General features: G+C 39.7%; 3 protein-coding genes across 3 annotated transcripts; 1 reads left to right on the forward strand and 2 right to left on the reverse strand.

Annotated features, from left to right (window-relative positions):
• Nucleotides 1-685: 685 nt before the first annotated feature.
• On the reverse strand, nucleotides 686-10312 carry nxf1a (nuclear RNA export factor 1a). Its single transcript, XM_083891786.1, has 21 exons — nucleotides 10115-10312; nucleotides 8785-8998; nucleotides 8207-8384; nucleotides 8036-8119; nucleotides 7793-7897; nucleotides 7428-7508; nucleotides 7254-7323; nucleotides 6959-7047; nucleotides 6739-6846; nucleotides 6517-6626; nucleotides 4120-4156; nucleotides 3934-4002; nucleotides 3693-3748; nucleotides 2829-2936; nucleotides 2432-2490; nucleotides 1978-2093; nucleotides 1850-1892; nucleotides 1680-1758; nucleotides 1227-1409; nucleotides 1075-1135; nucleotides 686-985 (listed from the first exon to the last, which is right to left on the reverse strand). The coding sequence occupies exons 1-21, from the start codon at nucleotides 10140-10142 to the stop codon at nucleotides 947-949; spliced, it is 1917 nt and encodes a 638-aa protein (XP_083747912.1). The 5' UTR covers nucleotides 10143-10312; the 3' UTR covers nucleotides 686-946.
• Nucleotides 10313-18529: 8217 nt separating this feature from the next.
• LOC310928789 (seipin-like) lies at nucleotides 18530-21441 on the reverse strand (the record flags this gene model as incomplete). Its single annotated transcript, XM_083891440.1, has 8 exons — nucleotides 18530-18619; nucleotides 18773-18881; nucleotides 19461-19558; nucleotides 19634-19768; nucleotides 20428-20463; nucleotides 20597-20740; nucleotides 21093-21171; nucleotides 21284-21441. 8 exons carry the CDS (start codon nucleotides 21439-21441, stop codon nucleotides 18530-18532), a joined length of 849 nt encoding a protein of 282 aa, XP_083747566.1.
• Nucleotides 21442-23488: 2047 nt separating this feature from the next.
• rnaseh2c (ribonuclease H2, subunit C) lies at nucleotides 23489-25129 on the forward strand (the record flags this gene model as incomplete). The annotated part of the gene is made up of 4 exons (XM_083891599.1): nucleotides 23489-23642; nucleotides 23735-23847; nucleotides 24408-24527; nucleotides 25031-25129. 4 exons carry the CDS (start codon nucleotides 23489-23491, stop codon nucleotides 25052-25054), a joined length of 411 nt encoding a protein of 136 aa, XP_083747725.1. The 3' UTR covers nucleotides 25055-25129.
• Nucleotides 25130-25852: the final 723 nt, after the last annotated feature.

Raw genomic sequence — 25852 nt, forward strand, 5'->3', positions numbered from 1 at the left:
GGTTGTTTATTGTTATCATACGCCAACTGACTGTGTGCTGAACGGAGCTGCGTCATGCGTCACAGCGACCAGACGTAAACACCGGAAACGAGACGACATTCAAGCCGGGCGCCATGTTTGTGAGGTCAAAATTGTTTACACTCAAATATAACTTGGTTATTTATTACCAGTTTTCCCAGTCACGGGTTTAAGGTCCCTTAAAACTCAGTAAAACGTCCATGATCCACGCCCAGATTATGTAACACACAACTTAGCGCCTCAACATTACCTGTGTAAAATTGTGTGGTCTGGATTGTGATCGTCAAGATATAATTATCTCCATAAATTACATAATTATCAGTTCCTTACAACCTGTAGCAATATTCTGTTCTCAATTCTCTAAAATGTAAACAGATAAAGGTTTATAGCAAAAATGTCAAACATTTGTTCATTTTAACATTTAATGTAGGTTTTTGTATTGTGCACTATATTTAATAGTATATCATAATCACACCTACTTATGTAATGACTGTTATATTTCTAAGTTAACTCGGCTATTTAGACAAGTTTTTATAGCTCCTGAATAAACATTCAAGCTCAATGTCTTCTCCTAACAGATAAAGTGAAATGTGTCAGTTTTGGAAAAAAAAATATTTTTTATTATTTAACACAATGCAACAGATTCAGATAAACAGATTTAGCCGTTTTGTCCTTATTCCTATGAAAACATTTAGTGAATTCTATACACACCATCAAAACTATGGTCGTGATGACAGCCAATATCTGCATCACAACAGCAGTCTTTTGATCAAACTGTTGACATTGGGCTGCTAAAACAAAGCAACTAATATCATAAACGTGATCTACCTTATTGTTAATAAAACAAGATGTCAACAGTAAAGGATAAAACAAAAAGCATAAATAAAATTACTGCAAGTTTTATTTCACAGAAGCGTGATTCAATTCTTCATTTGATGAACGCAACATCAGGGATATGGCCATCGGTCTGAAAACAGAGAAACAACACTTTAGGACCTTGCTATAAAAAGGACACAACTTAACATAATATTAAAAGAACTACTCCGTCATTATTACCTTTAACTGAGTGAAGATTTGCGCAGCTCGGTTGAAATCCCATTCATTATCTTGCAAACACCTAGGACAGAAAGTACATGTTAAGATATTTTAAATTAACTCCATAAATCTTGTCTTGCAGCACTGCCACTACACAAAAAAACAAGACTTACTTTTGGGACCATTCCAGGTTCATGCCAGACTTCTGTGAGAAGGCCGTGAGCATCTCCTGCTGTGGTGCAGTGAGAGTGGGTACAGGGCTGGAAGATGGAGTCGGGGCAGGAGCCACAAAGGCACGACGAATCTCCTCTGTTGTTGCCATTCGGATGAAAATCTGGTCGTTCACGATGCACAAACTGTCAAAAAAACAACAGAAAAACATAAGTGGAACAGAGGGGACCTTCTCCCCTTGGCTCAAGTCAATGATAAAACTAGTTTCAAATATATACTAATTTGAAATCACTCATACCTAAAATAACTACTTCTCAAAAAATCCTACATTCAAATGGCCAATTTGATGTTAAAACATCGGCTTCCAAAAGAAGACAATACATAAATTAACTGATGTTAAAACAAGATGGACAATAAGTAGATAAGAGAGACCAGTGGGAGCTCACTAAACTTACCCAGAACCACCTGCTGGGACTGTGACAAAAACCCGAGAGAAGGCCATGGTGGAGTCTCGGGATTTACCATCAACAGCAACTGTAAAACAGACATGACATGAATTAGGAATACAAATCAAACAGCAGTAGATGATAATCACATTTGTATTTATTATGAGCAAAACACTGACCTTCTTTGAAGACACCACTCACTGTGAATGACAGTAGTGTGTTCTGTAAATAAACAGTTTTCAAGAATTAATAGAGAAGGATTCACAATGAAACCAATGACAAGAGACGGCAAACCCAACAAACTTACTGTGCAGGTGTTTACATCGATAGTAAAGGAGGCGATGTCATGCTGCGTTTTGGGCAACTCGTTGAGGAAAGCCACCACATTCAGTCGCGTGTGCTTTAGCAACCGAAATCTCATCGCTAAACAAGAAGTGAGATTGAGAGGGAAAACACAAATCACAAAAAATATTGACTCTCAAATATTCACATTTTTTAACAGGTGAGGTGGGTGATGAATGTGCCAACATCTAAACAACTAAAATGAGGCCATCACTAGGTAGTAACTAGGATACAGCCTCTGTGGGCAGAGCTAAGAAGTCGACTGTTTTACTCAAACAGTGATTTCTTTTCTCCACATATTAATCCCAGAAACTGATATTAATTCCATACAGATTATGGAAATTACATCTGCATTTGGATTTTCTTTTTATCATTCCCGTGAGTAATATCCGTGCAGTTCAGGTGAAGGTTAAACTCACTGGAGTCTTTGATCCTTTTCAGGTTTCGAGTGTCTTTGTGATACTCTCCCAGACTGCTCCTAAACAAACAAGACAAGAGATATTTAGAGAGAATACAGGTGACTCTGGCTATGTCCTCAGACATGCGGTTTCATTTCAAAAGATGATTAATCTCCAACATTATTTTTCATACATTCTTCATGTGTACACTGAGCAACATAGAGCAATTTTCAAAATTTGAATGAATATATTTTCAGGACCAACAATCAGACACATCAGGTATTGGAAGCAGAGTTAGGAAGGCAGTGCATTCACTGCTGGTAGTCAAGTCCCACACAGAGAGTTGGTGGAGTGAGACAGTGATTCACCTGGTAGCCTCGCATTCTGATAATCCCGAAAGCAGCTTAAGTGTTCTCACCTGGAGGGGTTCTGGGTAGAGTAAGGTGTTGTAAGGGATAACGATGCTCCGTCATGGTAAGCATCCAGAAGAGGCTGCCTGTCACCAGAGTCATATATAGTGTAGTACCTGGAGAACAGTCACATGTTAGTTTTTCTTGTGGTAACTTCTGTGCCCTTCTTTTTACAAACACTGTTGTAATAAGGGTTGGGCATTTTAACTCTGGTTCTCATACGATCGGCATCAACCATATCAAATCACAACACCAACGTCAATGCCAAAGTTGTTTACATTAGCTGCCATTTTGTCCCCCACAGCATATAGAGACCAGACTCAAAATTTTTCTGATCAGAATCCACATCACTGGGACAGGGCATCTTAATAAAGAGGACACCTCATGTGCATTTGATTTGAATGTTTGTGTAAAAATAGATATAATACAAATGTCATGTGAACATGATATTTAAAATTTACTGCATAACATTTAAGTTGGTTCCCACACAAATATTACAAAACAGTTCACTGTATTATTAAATTGTTTTAATTGTTACATTTTAATTATTATATATAATAATATATATTAAATGTATAGTAATATATTTAAGGTGTTAACAGACATTTGTTAACATTTGACTTAAAAATAAAAAACATTTACAAAGACAGTCTGCTGGCAATATTGCTGGCATTTTAATTGTTAAAAAAGAGGTACTTTTTCAAAGATCAGCACTGATTAGAAGATTTAGCATCGACATGGTAAAACAAAAATGATACAAAACTCTAGCTGGAAAAACAGTGGTCCTTGTTAATACTAACATTAACAGCACATTAACCCTTAAAACAGCAACAATCAAGCAAAAACATAAATCGACCAATATAGAAACTCACTGTTGCAAGAAGCGAAGAATGGGAGCCTTGATTTCATCAGATCCAAAACAGCTGCCCTGGATTGTCAAAATGGAAAAAAAACATTTGTCAAGCAATTAAAGAACCCCATTATTTTTGGAATGACAACACAGCTTAAACTCTCACTTGTGAAATAACCTAACAAAATGAACACACAAAATGTCACATGTTCAAGGTTTGAGTAAAACATATTAAATCAATTGAATGGAATAAAACAGGGAACCTTGCATGGAGGAATTGTGGTTGGTGATTCTACATCAAATCCAATAGGTGGGGGTAGATCTTGACCATCCTAAAAAAAGAACACATGAAAAACATACAGGTTTTAACTTTTGCAAAACACAAACAATAAATCTCAGTGTGGTTCCACAAAGAAGGCTCAATAAAAAAAATAACTGCACGGACTCACCAGTTTCAGAAGCCGTGGAAACCTCTGCCGCACAGCACTGGTACAGGAACAAAAATCAAGAGCAAGAAGGTTATATTCACAAAAACAAACACACACAAATAACATTTGTGTAATAACATCACTGTCAGTCACACCTGCTGGCCCATTTAAGTCACGTTGTGCCTTTCTGTTGCAGTAATTCTAAGCTGTTATGTCACATACAGGCACATGAACCCATTGTTACCTTAACCAGTGTCTCAAGGGCTTTATTCCTCTTCGATTTCAAGCAAATTAACAAATGGTCTATCATACCTGCTCTTGTCTTCTGTTCAGTGTTAATGTTGTGCTCTCTGACAGTTCGCCCAACCCAAAGTGTACTTACCAGCAAGTATACTTACCGTCTTCCCCAGTTTGGAGCTCTACATAGATATGACAATGGGAACACAAGCACACTTTTCTAGGACCACACACATTCAGACATGCAGAAACCCACAATTTACCAGACTGTACTGAAAACCAGCAAACACAACCATTTGTAATTAATGAAAGAAAGACATTATGGATTGCTGGGAGAAAGGTGGCTGTCAGTCTCGTGTTATTTTCCAACCAAACTCTGGCCAAGATGTCAGGGAGCAGATGAATCTAGGTCACCACAAAACCAAACAGGGTCTGGGTAAAAGAAATATAAAGTAAAAACGCACACAGACAATAGCACAAGTAGTTCAACATTAAAAAGAGGTGACAATCACTCATCAGTATGTGAGTGAATCTGCCAGAGGTTCCCAATTAATATCAGCAAAGAAAGACAACCTGAGAACAGAAGGCAACAAAAAGCACAGCTGGCCTCAAAGTGAGCTGAACCCAGCAGTCCCACCACTCATCCTTTAGTGTTCTCCGACTGCACAACCCGGAAATGTGTCAGTATCTCACAGCCACCATCAATTTTTAAAACATGACTCTTCACGAGTGTAGTAACTGGACACAATGCTGTAATACGCTGGTGGTGTGCTTTTTTTTGTTTATTTGCTTGTTTGCATTGGGTCCCACACTTCGGCTTACAGAAGAAGTGGGATATCATCAAGTGCTCAACCAATACAATTTCATAATCTTTTGGACTACATTGCATTCTTCACACCCATCATAAATGGCAAGTGTGTGTTTCAAGTTATTGTGACTTATTTCAGGCAAATATGAACTTCCATTTTCTGTTCAGCGTATACGTCCATCAGTAGTTAGTTATTTTTCAAACTGTCCACTTCATTCGCTGAACAGAAGAGGCCTGTTGAAGGCCAAATACATCCAAGATAGTGAAAGAGACAAACTGCCTTTTCCCTTTGGCTCATCACTGGTCATTGATAAATGCCGTGTAGCACCCTCTACGTCAGCCCAACAGCTCTTCCTGTAAAGTCCCATCTTCTTAATTTCTTCTTTCTGGGAATAGTCTTAGTGAGCTCGTGGGGACTGAGGCCGAGTAATCGTGACTGTGCCTGCCTTAGGTTGTCCCAAGATTTTGTGGTGGGATCTTACCCGTCATGGGCTATCCAGCCTTCCATACTCGCCTGATACAGGGGACAGAGTCGGCAAAAGTGCTACGAGGGGGTGGACATGATTGACTGTTGATTTTCTTTGTTCTATCCAAACATTTGTCGAGACGACTGAATTGCCCTCAGTCCAAAAAACAACACACTATTATAAATTACAGTTGAGATTGTTTTTAAATCATATCTTTTTAAGTTGAGATTGTGTTTGACACATGATGATTATGTTGAAAATATGTTTCTTGTCTTTGAGTTTTATGTATCAGCAACTGTGTGGTGGCATTGGCAGTTCGTGAGAAAACTAACCAGGATGTCAGCAGAGGAGTGCTTGGTCCAGCGTCACTACGGACCATAACTGAGGCCAAAGTGTGGAAGGACGCTACACAACAAGGCGATAAACTGTCAGAGAAAATTAGCAAACTGAAAGGAAAACAACGTAAAAGTTCATTGCGGTTAGGTCCTCACAGCAACTTTCCTTAAAGAAAAATTTGTTCCAAAAAAGGAAACGAACACCACCCATGAAGAAAAGTGAAACACAAAATGACCATTAATTTGAACTAATTGCAAATGAACCCACTCCCCGCCCATACATACTGGCCATTATGAGACACTATATACACAGAAATAGAGGGAGTTAGCAGTGAATGTCAGGTAGCTATTCTTGGTCCTCAAGTTCATCCTCGACTGTCAGGGAAATGCTTTGAATGATGCAGGCATCTTGCACACACTCATTGGTTTGACTGATCTTTTGCAGCACACTACCACCTATTCTTGCTACGCAAGATAGACTCATGGACATCCCTAGTTAAAGAAACAGTCACACCACTGTCTCCTCTTCATAGAAGCTTATGTCCTCATGCCCCAAAAATCACTGACTGACCTGATGTATGAAGCATGGTCCTTGAAGTAGCCACACAGAGGGTTCCTGTTTAGCCACAGCTCCACCAGCTTTAGGCCTTTCAGCTTGTCCAGCTCTCGGTCTGACTTTAGCTAGAGGGTGCCACATAGCAAGTTGGTGTGAGGGGAAGATTATTATTATTATTATTTTTTTAATGCCTTGTTGCCTTGTATTCATCTGAATTAATTGTACAGCCAGGCTTACCTCATTGTGGGAAAGGTTGAGAATCTTCAGGTTAGGCACCTTTGTGACCAATTCAGCAAGTTCATCCAGTTTGTGAATACGGTTGTTGCTCAGGTTTAAGCAGGCCAGCTGGAAAATGAGATATACATGCACACATACATGAGCAAACTCAGTTTGAACAATGACTCATTTAAACCTGCAGTACAACAATAGCCAATGTCTCTTGTCATGTTAATGTTACCTCTGGAATGTGTCCTGCAATAACTGTTATGACAGCTTCCATGTGAGTCTTCCGATTCAAGGTGACTTCAATTTTTTCGGACACCAGGTCTGTCAGGTAAAATTTAAAATAGCAATCAAAATACACATTACAGTACGGCCAATTAAAGGTGATATTACCATTTTCTGTCAGTTAAATAATAAAATTAAGCTCTGCAAAGTTTACATTTTTAACTTCAGTATATACGAGGCACCTGTTAATAAGATAACAACATAGAAAGACTAGATGTAAGAGAGAGGAATGAGAGTATAATTACCTGGATCTGTCCGGATGTTGTTTAAGTCAAGCGACTGTTGAGAGGCATCAAAGCGTTTGCCCATGCATTGCTGTGGAAGACAACAACAAACAACATGAGCAACCACATATGAATAGCAAAATCATTGATGTGATTTTAGTCATCATAGCCATGACAGTGACAACTCTGACTCACCTTTAAATGCTCCAAATGTTCAGATTTCAAGTCAGAGGCGAGGAAGGCTGGTGGAGCATGTGGGTTGACGTGCACCTCAACCTTTACAGAACAAACATCAGGTAAAATGAGAAAGATTAGTTAATATGATGGTAAAACCGATGTGCGTTAGATGGAGTCTTCATTCATGGTGAATTAATAGTTTTTGAAATATAGTTTTCCTTGCATTTATCAGAATCAGTTACTAAAAAAAGAGGCTATTTTAGACCATCGCATACCATTCTGAGTCAGTTCTTAATGAACTTAATTTGTGGTCTGCAGACAGCCTTGTGTGTCACCCTTATTTGATTAGACATTTTTAGGATTTCCATTGTACCACAACATACCTTGTAACCATCCGTGTCTGTGATCTTGTGAGAACATTTCCGTAAAGCAATGGCAGCAGGGGCATCATCCACATAGAAATGAGCCTTATCATGGTCAACATGGAACTGGATGGTGGAGAGATAGAGGGAAAAACATAATCAAGACCCATCTACATGAATACTTTAAGTGAAGTTTTATTGTTTCTATATCATGGCTACAACTTAAAAAAAACAAGGAATGTTGATGAGGGTACTGAACCTCACCTGCACAGGTGTGAAGGTAACTGAACAGATGTTCTGAAGAGCCGTCAGTAACCACTTCTTGTCGTATTTCTTTCCGTGTGGTATCTGTCAAACACAAAGATGACAATGTGATCTCCTTTAACAGGTTACAAAGTAAAATATTATTACAAACGTGACTATAAATGTACACACTGTAACTTTAGACCAGCCCGACTGGTTTCTTCCTCCTCCTCCTCCTCCTCCACCTCCACCACCACTCCCTCCACCTCGGTCTCTGAAGCCACCACCTCCTCTTCCACCTCCTCCTTTTCCTTGACGCCTGTCTCTAAATCGCCCATCTCCTTTTCGATGAGGTGGGCGATATGGGTGTCTAAAGAGGACAAAAAGGGGGAAAGTATTGAAGGAATCCATCTGAAACTTTTAGTAGAGAAACCAGTTAATTTCCAGAGGCTAAAAAAAAGAGGCCTTCAATTTCCTGGCCTGTCTAATGTTTTTTTTTTCCAAATCAGATCAGGGAATTCCTGAAGCTGTGTTGATGATGTCATTTCTAAATTTATATGCAAATAGCAAGCCCTAAGTAAACAGTTTGACCATTTTGGATTCTTCAACTAAAAAAGCACACAAGATTCCTGTTTGTTTGCTTTTTATAATATAATGCAAAGTTGACTTGGAAATCTAGAAACCTAAATCTTGTTAAAAGAATTAAAAGAAATAAAGCAACAAATACTATATTCCGGAATACACTGGCTGGGTTATTCCGTCACACTTACGATCTGTGCTGGGAACCATCCTGAGAGCTACTATCACTCATCGTTACATCTCCATCTCCATTGTCGTCAAGCCTGGACCGTGGTCCAGGACCACCAAAGTCACCGGAGTGACCTCCCCGCTGGCGGTCTCTGCGAGAGCGGTCGTGCATACCACCTCTGTTATAGCTTCTGCCCTTTCGGTTGCGAAACTGTGGTCCAGTTCTGTCATCATGCTCTGATAAAAGAGATAACATTTTAAAAATGAATAGGTCTAAGATATATATGGCATAATTAATGCATTTCATCAAATAAAAAACATGATCCAGGCAAACAACACAACAAGCCTGCCAGTACATGAAAAAGGGGCCCATTCAGATCTGGCATAACATCCAGTTATCCTGTGAGATCCCATATCAATGGGACATACATCTCCTTTGACCAATTGAGACTGGATCTCATGTCCTGACATGCACAAAGATGTCATATCTATGCAAAGTCAAACTTTTTAATAAATGGTACAGGTGTATTCACTGCTGATGTGTTTATGTGCATCTGTGTGTTTGGCAGTTATTACTGGTGGAGAAAATGTTTAAATACATTGTCAGTAGGGGCTATGTGAATCAAAGCTCTATTAATGTTGCTGTAAGGTGAACTAAGATTTTAACCATTAGAAAACTCAAATCAACGTATGAGTCAGAGAAGTGTATAAATACAGTCCAACACCAGTGTGTCAGAGGACATCAACTCGGATTTCTCTTTAATCCTTCCACCTGAGGAACAGGTTGAGTTTATGCATGCAAAATATTTGACCGAATGTTTCCAACCACTTCCAAAGCTGTGCTTAGCTTAGCAATGTTTAAGTTAATATCAAGTCTGACCTGGGCCAAATGTCTCTGTATGATTACAGTGTATAAAATGAAAACTCTTGAAATTGTCTTTTCTACGTTTAACAGGATCTTAATAACTGATCACTATCAGTGATCACTTTTTTAAAAACATAAACTATCAAACGTATTTTAGACGTGGAACAAAAGGAACAAAACACGCTGCACTATAGGACTATATATCTTTAACAAAACTGCAGTAACTGTGTTTTTTCACCATCAGTAATTCACAATGTAGTTGAAACTATGCGATGAAAACAGTCGTAATCAAGTCATTAAATACTCGAGTGTGACCTGGTATATTTAAATGCACACGTTGCCTCGTACACATAGCTTTACCTCGTGGGACCATGATATCAATGCTTCTGACATCTCTTCTCGCCATTAAATCTCCTTGGTCTAAAGCAGAACAATAGAAGTAGCAGAAAATGTGTAAGGTTACGTTGTAGAGAACAGGGAGTTCTTACCGTTGTAGTAATGCCCACCATCTGCCATGTCTCGATTATTGTTGGACAAAACAATAAAAACACAAACTTCGGTGGTTAATGATGACGCATACCGTCTTTCATGCGTCACAAAGGCAATAATTCAAATGTAACGCGGAACATAACGTGAAGAACAGAGGTAAAAAGAACGATCGCAGTCACAGGGGTTGGTCTTTAGCATTTAGCACGACCGTTTTCTTCAACTGCGTGTGTTGACCGGAAGAGGAAGTACTACTTTCAGTTTCCGAGTCACAAAATGGCACCACCATTTGAAAATATACAAACAGAATCAAAGTATGCACCTAACAATTTGGAATTATTACGAATAACAAATCGGTCGAACTCTAAACTCTGTCACTTTCATGTTCACAACATTAACAGACAATAACTAACAAAAGTGAGATTATAACATACATTGGTGACAAAAAAAATACTGATTATGATGATGCAAACATTAAGGTACAGTGATGTTCCTTGTGATGAACTAGCTGTTGTTTTGATTTAGGTTCAGTTAAAAGCTTTAAGTTATGTATGTCTAACAGTAAATAGTTATAGTGGTGTGTTCCTGTGCCATAAGTTACAATAAGGAAAAATGTCCGAAGAAGAAAGCAAAACCTGACATTTGTCAGTTGAATAATTACAGCAAATAATAACTCCAGCAAACAAATGGTAGAATATAGGTCTGCAACTAAAAATTATTTTAATTGTTGATTAATATGGCAAATATCTTTTTTGATAAATGGATTAGTTATTCATGTAAAATCAGTGTTAATCACGTTTTGTTTTGATTAGAAACCCCAACTTTGCTGTCATGGAGTGGAACATAGAACACACTCAACTTTAAGAAGCTGAAATTACACTTTTATTTTATATTATAAAACACTGTTAACAAAACTATATTCAAATACTCTTACAGGTGACCCTTTGACCGGGTGTTAGTAATCGTCTAATTGCCATACCCTACACACTGCGCATGCTCAGAATTTACTGCTATTGGTGGAATTGTTCAGACTTGGTTCAGGGATTATTACAACCTGACAAAAGGTAGAGTGACGCCGATACACTTTTACACACGATATACGAAAACGTTTTTCCTTAACGTGTAACTAGATTATGCGGCTGATTTACCCGGAGGCAAAAGCTAATTACCAAGACTCACCGTCATTCACCATACGTGTCACCACCAGGTTGCGGAAGCATCTCCCGCGTCTATCCATCCTGCAAACTCCTGTCAGAAGTTTGCTGCGTCGTTTATATAAAACACAAAACCACAATTTTGTTTTGGGGGAGATAAATCTTTAACACGTTAACGCAGTTTCACCTCAGCCAGGTACGTGGCCAATTGGGGGTGAGCTAGCAGTAGCTAGTAGTTAGCATTAGTTGCGGAGTAGCTTTCACAGATATAATCCGACAATAGTTACTGATAAATAACTTATTTGTATCCGTAGTAAAATATTTAAAGACGAATGTAGTATGTGGAGCTCTGGCACCTGTGTGTTGAGTCGGGTCGGTTGACGTCTGTTAGTCTGCGTCACTTTTCTTCAGTAATTGGTAAGAAATACAACATGGCGCCCCCTGTTGGACGGGTTTCAAAGAGAAGGAGTGAGTGAAATGCCTGGGGGTCAGGACTGGTGGATCTAATGCCCCCTGCAGGCCCCCTCTCAAACTCCAATGACCTGGGGGCCACTGAGTGTCTAGTTTGGTCAGTCAGGGACTGGTGAAGTCAAAAAAAGGCCAACCTTTTGAGAAAAGGACATTGAAATAATAATATTTATGATGATATTTCATGTAATTTCAAATGTGATTGTTTTGATATGGAATGGAAAAAAAGTTGACAATATAAACGTGTTTATGGTGCAAATTTAATGGTAATAAAAAACTTACAGAAATAACTCATTTAGAGTTGCAACTAGTGATTATTTTGGTAATCGATTAATCTGTCGACTATATTCTCGATGAATCGTTTGGTCCATAAAATGTTAAAAAAAACATTGATCAATGTTTGTCAAACCTGGAAATGACGATGTTCTCCAATGTCTTTGTTTTGTCCACAAACCAAAATGATTAAGTTTTTAATGATTTCTTTTAATGGTTTAATATTCACATTAAGAAGCTAAAACAATCAAAAATATTGTTTTAATCATGAAAAAAGCTTCAAACAGAATATCGATTATCAAAAAAGTTGACAATTAATTTAGTAAGCGATTAATCGTTTCAGCTCTAAACAGACCCCTGATCTAATGTTTTGTTGAAACTGTATTAGATACGCTCAATGTGGTTAGATATTTTACTTGGTTTTACATGAATATATATATATATATATATATATATATACTTTTTTTTTTTTTACAATACAATAGTAATATCTTGATTTTTAGTTACAATAATTGTTCTTGAAATATGTCACAGCCCCATTTTACCGTGCCTTTTATTCCATAATGTTGGACTTGTAGAACTGTTACCCATTTATTGGACTAATACAATTACAAGTTACCTTTCAGATTAGGGGGTTAAAAAATAGACGAGATTATGTTTGATTTAAGACCCCTGATCCTTCAGGCTTGTAAAGACAGATTTCCCAAGAACAAATGATCTTCTGTTTTTTTTTTATTCTAGTAAATGAAACAAAGTTGCTTTTAAGTGTGCAACAGCATCCTTTGTGTCCACCTGATTTTGAGTGTCAGTGATGAACATTAGTCTGCTTCAAGTCACACTCTTCTCCCCGTTATCACTGTCCTCCTGCTGACAGGAGGCCATACTGATACCCTGACTCAGAGACGTGATGAGGGAGCTCAGACCAATGAGGTAGCCATCCTCCCTGCTCCCCTGGGTCCATGGAATGTTGTGTCGGAGCTTGAACGTCTCATACACGGGGGTCGTCTTCCCAAAGTCTATCATCCACACATTGGCCTTGCTGCTGCTGTGGTCGTGGACAAAGAGAAGCGAGCTTCCGATCACCTGATCGTGTCAAACATTAAAAAAAATGTAAACAAAAATGAAACGGTGAAAAGCCTTAAAGAAGAAATTTGTCTGTAAGCCTTACCTCATGCGTTGTGAAAAATTGAGAATTCATCAGTGCATCATTCAGGGCCACTAGTCTGGAGTGATATGCTTTCTGAGAGCAGAGGGAAAAGCCTGAAACACTCATACTTTAAGTGTAACTTGAATTTTACCATAGGGTAAAAAACAAAGGTGGTAATGAGCTGAATTAGCTGAAATTATTGTAGTAAAGGAGAAGCTTACAATTTCCATGATTAGGTTTTGTTTAAAATTGAAAACTGATTTACATTTGACTTTTAAACTGACTTCTTTTTTTTGTACATTTTTGTACATATAGTAAATCATAGCACACCCCTCACTGGTGTACTTCATTTTATATATATATATATATATATATATATATATATACTGCCTCTGCATTCACCCATAACCATGTCTGATTGTATTTATTTGCTCACCATAGTATGATCATAGGCAAGAGCAACAAAAACAAGAGCACTGTAATATAACTTGTATTTCTAGAATAAGCAGAACTGACCAGGATGTCCATCTGGCTCCTGGTGAAGTAGAGCAAAGCCTGTGTGACTTGAGCTAAAGTCAGAATCTTTCTGAGGTCACGTTGGACACTGCCGTCCTCCATCTTTTGTCAAACAGACAGAAACACAACAGACACGTTTATTGAGTAATGGTTAATTCTGGGTAAAAGGAGTCGTACAGATAGACTTTACTGGCTTTCACACCTACCATGATGCCCTCAATCCTGAAGCCTAGTGTGGATGTAGAAGTGGTTGTGTCCCTCCACTGGAGGTAGCGCCACTTGGTCACACCCCTCTGAGCGTGTTCTTCTTCAGACAGAGCGGCCGGGTCTATTTTCACTATTTTCTGGTACATGTCACTTCGCAGGGTGGCTTTAATCTGAGCTTTGACGAGTTCCTCCTCCTGGTATGTCCTGAGAAGGAAATGCTCACATAGAACATTATTTATAGGTACATGAAATAGCCTGTATTCACCACCACCACCACTTTGGAACAATTATCAGAGAGGATAATGCTCAATAAAATATAATTTGTTTCACAAGATAAATGTTAGTTTTTAATTGCTAAATCACGTGTCACATGCACAATAATGGTGCATAAAAGTCTCTTTCACAATAGCTATGAAACAGTCTGAATAAAAAGCGTTGGAAAAGCTGCTAAATGCTTGTGTGTTCTTGATTTATTATTAAATCACTGGTGAAGGAATTCAAGGCAAAAGTGAGTGAGTTAAACAACCAAGTAACTATCTGACCATACTAGGTGTACGTTCATAAATATTGATATAAATAGTATAAGACCAAAACAAATCAAACGCATGTTTATTCAGTAGTACAAGTCTTTGTAAACCGCACAGCGCTTTTCAATCACACTTGCACTCTTCATCTTCATCTTCAAACCTACCTGACCCCCATCTTGCAGTCCATGATAACAGGCCTCCTCAGACCCTTGAGCAAGTCCTCCAGGCGGATGTAGCGCTGCTCCCCCCTGGTGATGATGCCGTAGTACTGCGGGACAAAGGGTCTTAGTGGATCTCTCATCAGGCAGTCCAAGCAGTTTGCCTCCTCTTCACTGTACAATTTCAGCACCTCCCCTCCCTCACTCAGCTGGAAGTTACCTGGTGACACCAGCATCAAAGGGACGAAGGATAAAAATTATTTCATATATTTCCATATCCTTCTGTGAAGCAGCATTGTGGACATTTGAGTGACTGTGCAAAAAACCCCAAAAAACTTAACCTGGTGACGCATGATCTGAATGGTTTAGATAACTTATATTATTGTGGAAATTAAGGAATTAAAAGGAATAAAACTAATATTTTAGCTACTAACAATAGTGTAGAGAACACAGTGCTAATGTGCTTGTGTCTAGTATGGGGAACTAACCCATGTAAGACACTCACAAACATGCAGTTTGTGAGTGCTAGTGAGAATATATTTTTTATAGAATTCTGGTAGCTGACGTCACACAATTACACCATGCAACACTCAATCAAAACAACCAAAATGGAAGTGTAAACAAGCAGTGTCATGTAGTGTCTGAAGCTCTGTATGAAGACACGTGCCTTGATGTCCAGCCAGCTGGACCCAGGAACTTTGCCGCTGCAGTGACCAGTGCATCATGGTGAGGAAGGTTTTCCAAGAGCGATTCTGAGACACAAAAGCACAACAGATAACGTTAAGTCCTCATGCTAAGCAAATATCTCTGTGATATGTGAAGGCCTCTGTTGGTCCCTCACAACGTTTGAGAAGGGAAAGGGATGAGCAAAAGAGTCTTCTGTTTGTTACAATCTACAATTTCACCATTAGATGTCACTGGACCCTTAAAGTAACCCTAATAACACCTATCCCCTCACATCCTGACAATATATGTGAGCATATTAAGATGAACACCTTCTGGTGTTTACATGGCCCATACTCCACAGCTATGAGGTGTCTTGTATATTTATAGAAAGGCTACCACTAAACACAGACACGCAGAGGAACTGAACACTATGACTGAAAAGAACATGTTTGAACAAAGGGGCTTTGTTTATCATTATATTTTCAGATTTAGGGATGATTTCACACACTGAGAAAAAAAAAGAGCGTTTGCCTAATCCTCTTTCAACTGTCACCAGTCCTCTACTCTTATATTTCTAGCAGCAGCAGATGCAGGACATGCAAATAACATTCAAATCTGTTCTGGTCAAAGTCCTCATTCAATCCAATGCAAATGACCAGGACCATATGTGCAAAGAAGAGGTTCTAATGCCAAGACTAAAATACATGATCTCCAGTCATCACTGTTTGTTAATCTCAGTCGTTCTCACCTTCCTGAACGTCTCCCTCCTTTTGCCAACATCCTCTCCCTCACTGAAGACCTCATCACTCTCTGCTGAGGAGAAGTTGACCGAGGAGCAGGATGAGGAGGAGGTGGAGGAGTGTAAAAGCTTGGAGAGGAATGGATGTCTGGACGATTGCTGATGTGTTGTGGAGCCCCCTCTGACTGGCAGCAGCTCCATAGCCTCCTCTTCATCATTCTCCTCAAAGGTTTTTCTATCCGCACCATTCTCTACCTCCACCACTGAAGCAGGAGATCTCTTGCTCTCTTCGCCTTCCTTTTCCTTCATCTCTTCTTCAAAACTTGAGTTTCTACTTCTCCAGTGTTTCCACTCACTGTTTGTGCTTCCTTCCCTTTCATCATTGGCATCATGGTCCCTTTCTCCATCAGTCTCCTTCACTCCTCGCTTCCCAGTCCACCGTCCTTGCTCCCATCTGTCTATGTTAGGTTCATAGCTCCCACCTAATCTCTCCTTCCTCCTTATCCTCCACCTTGCTTTCCTCTCATCCCTTACACACCTTGTACTCAATGCTGCATCTCCTTTTCTTTCTGTACTTTTGGCGACCTCATCACTGTCTACCATTGTCTCATCAGGTCTGCGATGCTGCTGGTCAGGGATGCTTGTTCCTGACTCGAAATCCTTGTCCAACTCTCCGAGTCCACCTATACACTCACTGTAAGGAGGGAAGCTCTTTGTCCACTGGAGTTTGGGTCTGGATCTCGCTCTGCCATCCCTGCGGCTGCTGGAAAGACTACTGGAAGCGACAGGTTGGTGCATGTCCTCTGATAATCCATCATTAAAGTCGTGAGCCATTGTTTGTTCCTTCTCTTCATCCGTTTCCATTCTGTTCTCATCAGTCACGTCCGTCTTCGCGTCCACTGAAGAGGCCCGATGGAGAATCTAGTCCCACAGTCCAACATGTGCTTGTACACAGCAGACAGGAAATGTCGATGAGAGACAGTTTTGAATACATCTGAGGAAATGCATTTACAAGTTACTCAACACAAACTCTGACATCAGTGGCATCACATCAGGATCAATATTTATGAGCTTTCTTTTACTAACACACAAGGTCGTGAGAGTATAAGTCACCTTACCTCACCTGTGTCCTCCTCATGCTAGTTTTCAGTGATAAAAGCTCTGCCACCGTCCGTCAGATACATCGCTCTCTCTCTCTTGTTCTCTCTGTTGGTGCTGTGTTTTGCATGCAGTGCCATTTATAAATTACCAAAGGTGTCAGCTGAGCCTCAGTCTGTGTGGACATCCAGGAATGACGCTGGTCTGCATCAGATAGCAACATGGAACTAGAGAGTGAGGCGACCAGTTTGTTTCTGTATTATAGCATATATATATACAGTATAATAAAAGCGTAAAAATACTTTCTTAAAGCTTAATGTATAATCATTTTAGATGTCTTTGGATATGGGAGAAAGAAAAACTTTGCACTAATGAGAAGCCTAGATGTTGTAAAATAAAGTAGAAAGCTCATTACAAAGACATACTTTTTCATCCTGCTTCTCAGAACAATAACAGACTTTATTGATCAAATTACATTTTACAACTTATTGTGAAAAGGGGTTTCGGTAACAGACCGAATTTAGATCAACAACTTGTCACATAACCGGCTCTGCCTCGTTTGATTAGACTCACAAAGACTGTGATGACAAGCGATCTTATGAGTAAAAGGGTCGAAATTAAAATAGGAACGTAAAAATCAAACGTGTGGGTTTTAATTAATATGCTAATTTATTTCAGAGTTAATATTGGTTCTTGAGAGTGAACATCAGGTCAGAGCTATGAGGTTTTGTATTGGCAAATCACACGTTTATCTCATGGTTCTAATGACTATTTTAATTTTCATGTTTATTTTAATGTCTTAATGTAGCACTTTCAGTTGTCCTGTGTATGAATAGTGTTATACAAATAAACTTGCCTTGAATTAAAGGTCCAGTGTGAAAGAGTTCATGATATCCAATGGTAAGAGTGCACATTGTAAGAAAGTGAGCACATCAGGGACCTACGGTGGCCTTCACATACCAGAAAGGATGTAATTCCTTTAATTTGCAGAAAAAGCCACCGCTTCAAAACACAAAATGCACACAAGGTTTATTCTAAGTTTATATACCAAAACATATTATTTCTACAAATAAACCCTCCTAAAATTTAATGGTATACACACTGGACCTTTAAGCAATAGCAAGGAGCTGATGATAAGATATTTGTATTAAGTGATGAGGTGTCAAGCTCATATATCTGTGTCAAGCTGTTACTGTCTCCGTATGTGGGTGTGATTAATGTCTCGGAGCTGCCTCTAATCCGTTTGTTTCAGCCTGACCAAATCTGTTTCTGTTCTGCCGCACTGTGCTGTCACCAAAGTGCAAATGGGGCCTCCTCCGGCTCACATTTGTGGGGGTTGTGTGACGGGGACCCGTCAGCTCTGCAGGACCTGTCAAAGAATGTGTTTCTGCAGTCAATCACTCACCTTGTGGCTGATGCTACAAGCTCAAATAACTGTAATGATAAAATACCTGTATGTTAGTATCATTTCTTTGTACCTGCAGTATCAAAATCCTCCTGCTGGTTGTTGTCCATATTGTTTTCCCTCTCTGACAGAGGGCCTTCTGTTCTGAACTGTAAACAACAAAGAAAACAAGTACTCAGAGGCAGTGGAGTCATAATTATAACACCGCAGAGGATTATGGCAATAGTTCACAAAACTAAAAGTCACAAAGTCAGCGTGGAAGCTGTGGGGAGTCAGTTCAGTGTTGCCTGCTCAGGTTTCACACTCACCTGCAGCCTCAAGTAACTGAAAATGAAGAGGACGCTGAGGAAGATGAAGTTACTGGACAATCCCACCAGTGCTGATGTGACAGGGAAGTAGAACATCCAGTATCTGAAGAAAGCACAGAGTTTTGTCAGAAGATACACCATATACACAACAAATAGACTGTCATAGTTGGTGATGGTAAATCATTTCAGACCATTAACCATGGCAGAGAGGAAACAGCAAACTCTAGACTCTGACAACTCCTCTTTCAGCTTTAGTATCGTAGGAAATGTGGATTTCAGATCAGGTCAATAATATGAGTTTTCCTTATAATCATCATTTCATCAACAGTAAAATCTAACTGTTTGATCTATAATAAAGAAGCATGTTGCACTCTTCGTGGTTTCATGTTAAGAGAGCCATGCCATTGTGGGAGAAAATTCTAACCTTCAGCTAACTTTAAACTAGGCCCCTTTCAAGGTTCCCTTCCTAGATACCAAGTCACCAGGCATTTGAACCAGATACACTATCTTAAGTCTAACTGTTCAGATGTCAGACATTGTCTTAGTTCTCTTTGGATCTGAGCCGTCTTCAATAAAGCTTTTCGACTTAACTCATCACTGACTCCAGAAACTCCTTCTTTGGTCCTGATCATCAAAATCACAGCAACAGCTATGACTCCACTATATGAAATGAGGGACTCACCTTATGCCAGTGAAATGAGCATGAACGTAGAGCTGAGATGAGTAGATCTGCACCTTGTTGGACAGGATCTCAATGACGGCAGTGACCGCGGGGTCATACTGAAAGAGAAGGAAAAACGTGTTGTGCAAACTTCAACAGAATACTTAGTCCAAGCTCACACGAACTATACTCACAGGGTCGTCCGTGTAGTCGGAGAAGAGCTCCACCTCAAGCACTTGCTTCTGCTCAGTGGCTCCGGTCAGAAAGGCCGGCAGGAACAGCAGCGTTCCCACAGTTCTCAGCAGGCCTGAGCGATAACGCAGCATGCTCTGACCACAACACAACACAGAAATTACTGTATTCAATCATCTAACGATGACATGGACACAGAAGATTTATGACTGAGCGACTGAGTTGTCAGTTTAATTACTGCTCACATTAATAAGATGAAATCACTGATCATGAGCAGGAGACACTAAATGTCAACCCCTAATCATTATAGGGCACTTAGTTGAAAAGACTAGACATTTACCTCTATTTCACCTTTATCACAGATTATGTTTTCCACATTTTATGCAGAGGCTATACCTCCTCAGAAAAGTCTGGTTGAGTGGTATTTTTAAAGCCAATCTGTTGCAGCAAGCAAAATCATTGGGAAAAACATAGATGCAGCAGTGTTACAGGTACATGCTGAGTATCATCAGAGAGGAAAATAAGAATCCAGTCGGTACAAAACTTCGAATAACAAAATGTGTCACTCTGTTGGCTAAAAGGTTGATTCTCCTCCTGTTTTTACTCTCTCTCTTCGTGAAGGTGAATGTACTTCACCTGATTGTATGATTTGTTGATTTCAGTCGTTCTTTCACACATTCATCTTTTCATTCAGCTGAACACTGTCTATAGCTTTGCAACAGGCGTAAGCAGCTCTAATCTGGCTTTGACCAGGTTGTGTGATTGCAAGGTTATTGCGCGCTAATGCTGTACTCACAAAGCGAGTGCTGGAGGCAGACAACAGTTGTTTCACCTGAGAAACACACAGCAAATGCAACAGTGAGTCGTTGATTGCAGGAACCAGTAACAGAGCTCTATTTCGTCTGATTGTGAGTGCGTACAAAAGAAGCCACACACGGAGCTGAACAAATGTCAGAGTAACTCACAGAGCGAGCAGTGGATGTGACCTGACCTCCGTCCTTAGAGAAACAGGTCGTCTTGATCATGAACATCCCCAGCTCCTGGTTGGCTGGAGACTCGGGCATCTCCAGCTGCAAAGAGATCTGATAGGCCTGGCCAAATGTCAGCACCTGAATACATATTTAACAAAACATGACACACTTCAATGAATAGACTTCATGTGTATATAGAGAAATACATACATGAATCATGCTGGGGGGTTTTATGTCACACCTTTGTTTTTATTTAATAGTTTTCACGGTGTCCAAAGAGTGCAAAACATTTCATGAAAATAAAAGAGAAATAAACTACAGAAGACATCAGTATGAAGTGTGGTCATTGTAGAATCAGTGTAGCTATATCCTCTATGCTGAGCGTGTACCAGACCACAGCTGTCAGTCTCACTCTTCAGTCTTCACACAAAATACCTCCTTTTTTCTGCATGGTTGTCTGCGCATGTAGATTCTGTTTTTAAATACATACATGTTTCCTGTTCCTCATCAGAGAGATGTTGGCCACTGGATAAGAGCACAAAAAGGGGGTAGTAGATTCACAGTCTGTCCTGCACACAGATACAAGAATGACAAAGTGAGAGAAACAGCAAAACAGGGGGGATGAAACACACAGTCACTACAACAATGTTCTCATGGTGCAGCTGGGACTCAGTTCTTCACCTGTAGTAATAATGCACCGGTGTTGAAAAAGCCGCCTTGGGCATGAATGAGAAGTAGAAGCTCCCGTATAAAAAGGCTGCAAGGCAGAGGAGCAGCACGACGACAAAGAACACAACAAAGCCCTGAGTCGCTTTCTGGCGGGCGTTTGACATTGACATGATGACAACATCTCGCAGCCTGAGGACTGACTGTTGTCCTTCAGCTCCTGAACTCAAAGGACTATTTTGATCCATAAAATCTGAGAATCCAAGAGACAATGATGATGTGGTCCTGAAACACAGAGGTTCTGAATGAACAGCTGCAAAACAAAACATGCACAATATTAAAGCATAAAAATAACCTAGAAATGTCAGTGCAGCCACATCACACGCACATCTTAAGAGGTGATTTACTGAAGTTAAGAGTTACATGTGCTGACTGTCGTTACTTGACCCACATATTGCCTCACAAATACACACACTGAGTATTGTGTGGTCACAAAAACTTGGTAATGCTGCTGACGCCATTAGCTGGAAAACACAAGTGATGACATTCACGGCTGGAAAACTGAAAAACCACTGAATCTAATCTTAATCAGAAGCAGCTGTGTTTGTATCTGTATCTGGTGCATGTTTACATCAGATGACTGCAAACTGGTTCACTGACCAATTGACAACTGACAGCCTCACACGTCAAATGCTGATTAAATCAATATAAGAATGAGACTTATCATAGTACACATTAACACCAAAACAAAACACACATACTGTCCAAACAGTACAGTGTAAGTAATAGGACAAAATAATTAGGAAAACCCCACAGCTTCATCGTGAATCTCTTCAGGATTAGTCCAATACTTGCCTGCGACAGGAACTGTTCTCCTCTGTGAACATGAAGACTCACCTCTGGTTTCAGTTGGCCAAAGTTGAGCTGTTTGGAAATCACTTCTCTTTTTTCTGCGTTGTCTTTCTCCACAGCATGACAGTCTTATTAATGAAATGTTAAAAACAAGAAAGAAAGCTGACGTTGGAGTTTAGTTCATCCCAGAGGAAGAGAAATGCTGCTACTAACTGAAACAGAGTTCCTCTTCTGACCACACAGACACTGGAAGTCTTGTGTTTATACATTTACAATATTTGCCTGTAGTGGGCAGCAAAATTATACAACATTGTGGAGACACCAATAACATGCAGGAGCGGGGCTTTGGGTCCATATTTGGGTCAGTATTAGATTCTTTTAGAGACAAGGTCAGAGAGGCCAGAATGAGATGGTTTTGGCATGTACAGAGTAGGGATAGTGAATATATGGGTAGAAGGATGCTGGGGTTGGAGCTGCCAGGGAGGAGGTGTAGAGGAAGACCAAAGAGAAGATTTATGGATGTAGTGAAAGAGGACATTAAGTCAGTTGATGTGAGAGAGGAGGATACAGAGAATAGGGTTAGATGGAGGAGGCTAATTTGCTGAGGCGACCCCTGAAGGTAGGAGCCCAAAGGAAAAGAAGAAGGCTTTGGGTCCCGAAGGCAAAAGGGAACTACTTTATTTTTCTGACTCCCTGAAGCATACAAATGCATTATCTTCAAATTGAGTATGTACGTTTTAAATGTAAATATGTGAGCGATCAATTTTGGTGTATTTCAGCTGCTCTCTAACCCCTCTTCTCAGAATGAGGCCCCAGTGAAGTTAACACAAAGCCAAACCCCTCAGTAACATTTAATTCTAGTAGCTTTAATGGCATTCACACACAAAAAACATATAATATAAAATACATGTGAAACAAATCACGTTAAAAGGAAAAGTGCATCTCAGTTTGCAGCTGTCCTGTCTGTCCAGTAGCCATGTTTGTTTGTTTGTGTCTGCCTGTCATTACTGACCCCGTATTTCAGGATTCATATTCTTCATATTCTCTATCTAAAGTCAAATAGTCACGCCAAATAACGCGTATTGTGTGGGTGAGAAATAAAAACACAACGCTACTTGTACAACTTTAGTTTAGCATTAGTGCTAAAATAGTCGTAAGTTTCTCACCGGAAGGGGCCGTGGTTTCCCTGTCACAGACGAGAAAAACCTGCAGAACGACATCCGGCGTAGAAGAAGAAAACACTTCCTGTTACAAAAAGTGAGTGGCGGTAAACATAGATGTGCTGAAAAAGGGAACATATTGGCTCGTATTTGTGGTTATTTGACCATTTGACATTTTAAACCTAGAACACTGTCTCCTGCCTACAGAATGTCCTGCAACGCCAGTGTTATTCGGGTCCATGTGCCAGCAGAGGGACAGTTACAGCGGGTTCCAGTCCATCTTCTTCCCTGTGAGATAGAACACAGTGGGTCGGCCCAGGTCTCACAATATTTCACTGCGACCACAAAAGACCGCAAATGTGGTATGCAAATAATTTTTTCTACCATTGTACTTAAGTATATGTGTAAAGTAGAGTTTTATCAGCTGTCATCTATTGCATTTCTACCACCACAGAGAAGACGGTGTCATTCAGAGGACGTGAGCTGAAGGGACAGGAGATCAGCTGTCCTCAGGGATACACTGGCCTGGTGCTGAAAGAGACCAACAAGCCCGCCTCTGACCAAGAGGTAAACACATCTAACAAGTCATTCAAAATGCAGCTACAACACTCCTAAGTCCTCAAAATTCCTCCCATTCTTAAAACTTAACACTAGCTTCCTGTCCAATACAGAATACAGAATACAATATAATATCAGAGGCATTACAGTCCTCTGATCAGGGCTTGCTAGCTGTTATCAGCTGCAGGTTCAAGACAAAGATGTTCTTTTGAGGTTGTCGCTCTTACACTTTGATTTGCTCTTCATTTGGACTTAAGGTTTGTGGACACTGTTGATTTGTGACTTTTTAAAAAGCAACTTAAATCTAATTCTTTCAGGCCTGACATTATTAACTGTGCACAATGTGATGAATGAATAAACTTACTATTATTATTGTTGTGATAAATAAGTAGAAGTTAGAGCAAGAATAGAAAATGTTTCGGCATCAAAACACGAGGTGTTTGTGCTGTGCTAGCTGCCAACAGTGAATAATCATTTCAAGATACACTCACTTAAATTTTTTGTTGTAAGCTACATTGGTTGTACAGCTGCCTAAACCATGTCATACTACTAAATGTTTGTCCATCCAGGACCGAACAGTGAAGGTATCCTCTGTGTTCGATAAGCTGACGTACTGGAACCTGGAGACTCCTCCCAATTCTGATGACATGATTGTGACAGCGATGGATTGGCCTGAGCTCGCCGACGCAGTGAGTATTTGGAGTTGCACATTAATCTTGTATTTTGGGTAAAATGTAGTTTACACTAAATCAGTGGCTTGTTTCTTTAAGGAGAATTAAATTCTTAGATATTAAAGTAGCAGCCCAGATTTGAGTACTGTATGTTTTACTGAGCAAATTAGTAGTTATTATCTAGTAGATAATAATCTGAGATCAAATCATTGCCTCACATTTGTTATGACATTTGTAGATATTGATTTAAATATTGCAATAACTTTTTTTTTGGCTGTATCGGACGTCCAGCCCTGTTCTCTCACACAACAAGCATCAGTGCTTTTATTATTGCAGCCTAAAATCTGTAAAACAACTTTGTCTTCCCACACCTTTTATTTGTTTGTCTGCATTTTAACAAATATTGACAAAATCTAATGTACCAGAAAAGTATTTAATTAGAATTACAGTTAAGAGGAAATGCGTAGGACACAAAGGCATACAGGTTTGTTGTTTAGTGCTGATATTTCTTCTTTTAACAGATCCACGGGCCAGTAGAAGACTGAAGAGAGACAAAACTACCACATTAGCAGTGAGATGTACAGTCTAGTAACATGTGTAATGTTCATATATTTTTGTACAGGTTATTTTGTAGTGAATTAAAAAGTGTTGAATGACCTCCCTGTGCACGGTGTGATTCACTGAAACATAACATAACCACACGTGTATTTAAAGTCTGAACAGTTTTAATTCACAAGGTAACATTTAGACTAAAAGCACTTGGGACCATAGAAACCCTAAACAACCAACCACTCAACTGTCACGAATGAGTTTCCACTTCAAAACTAACAACACTACTGATCACATATATCATGAGATCAGCTCCCACACACACGAAATGATGCAGAGGAACACAGTCAGTCACTGAGGAACATTTACAGTGACAGAATGTCTGCACATGTGCCTTTAAAGAGAATATGCACTATAGAAGAGAAGGAGCAAATCTAAACACTTGAGGTGGCATCAAGAAGTTATTCACTCCTCCCTCACCTCCACTGATGTACCAGAGAGAACACTTGAAACTACTAAGTGGTGCAGAAGAGAAAAAAACACATGGCTGGGCATCATAAGGCATGGTGTTAGAAAAATATAGATGCATGGAACAGCAGTTTTCATTCTGTGTGCCTGTTTACTGCTGCCAGAGTGGGTCATTTTCCAACTGGAAGATTGAGGGTTCGATCCCAATGCCAATATGTCTCTAGGAAAGGCACTAAACCACAAATTGCTCCTGGTTGTTGTGCTGACAGCATGTGAATGGGTGTAATTGGGTGACTGGCAAAACTGTACAGTAAAGTAGGTTGAGT

This window comes from Microchirus variegatus, assembly GCF_963457635.1.
Source record: "Microchirus variegatus genome assembly, chromosome: 6".
Lineage (NCBI taxonomy): Eukaryota > Metazoa > Chordata > Actinopteri > Pleuronectiformes > Soleidae > Microchirus > Microchirus variegatus.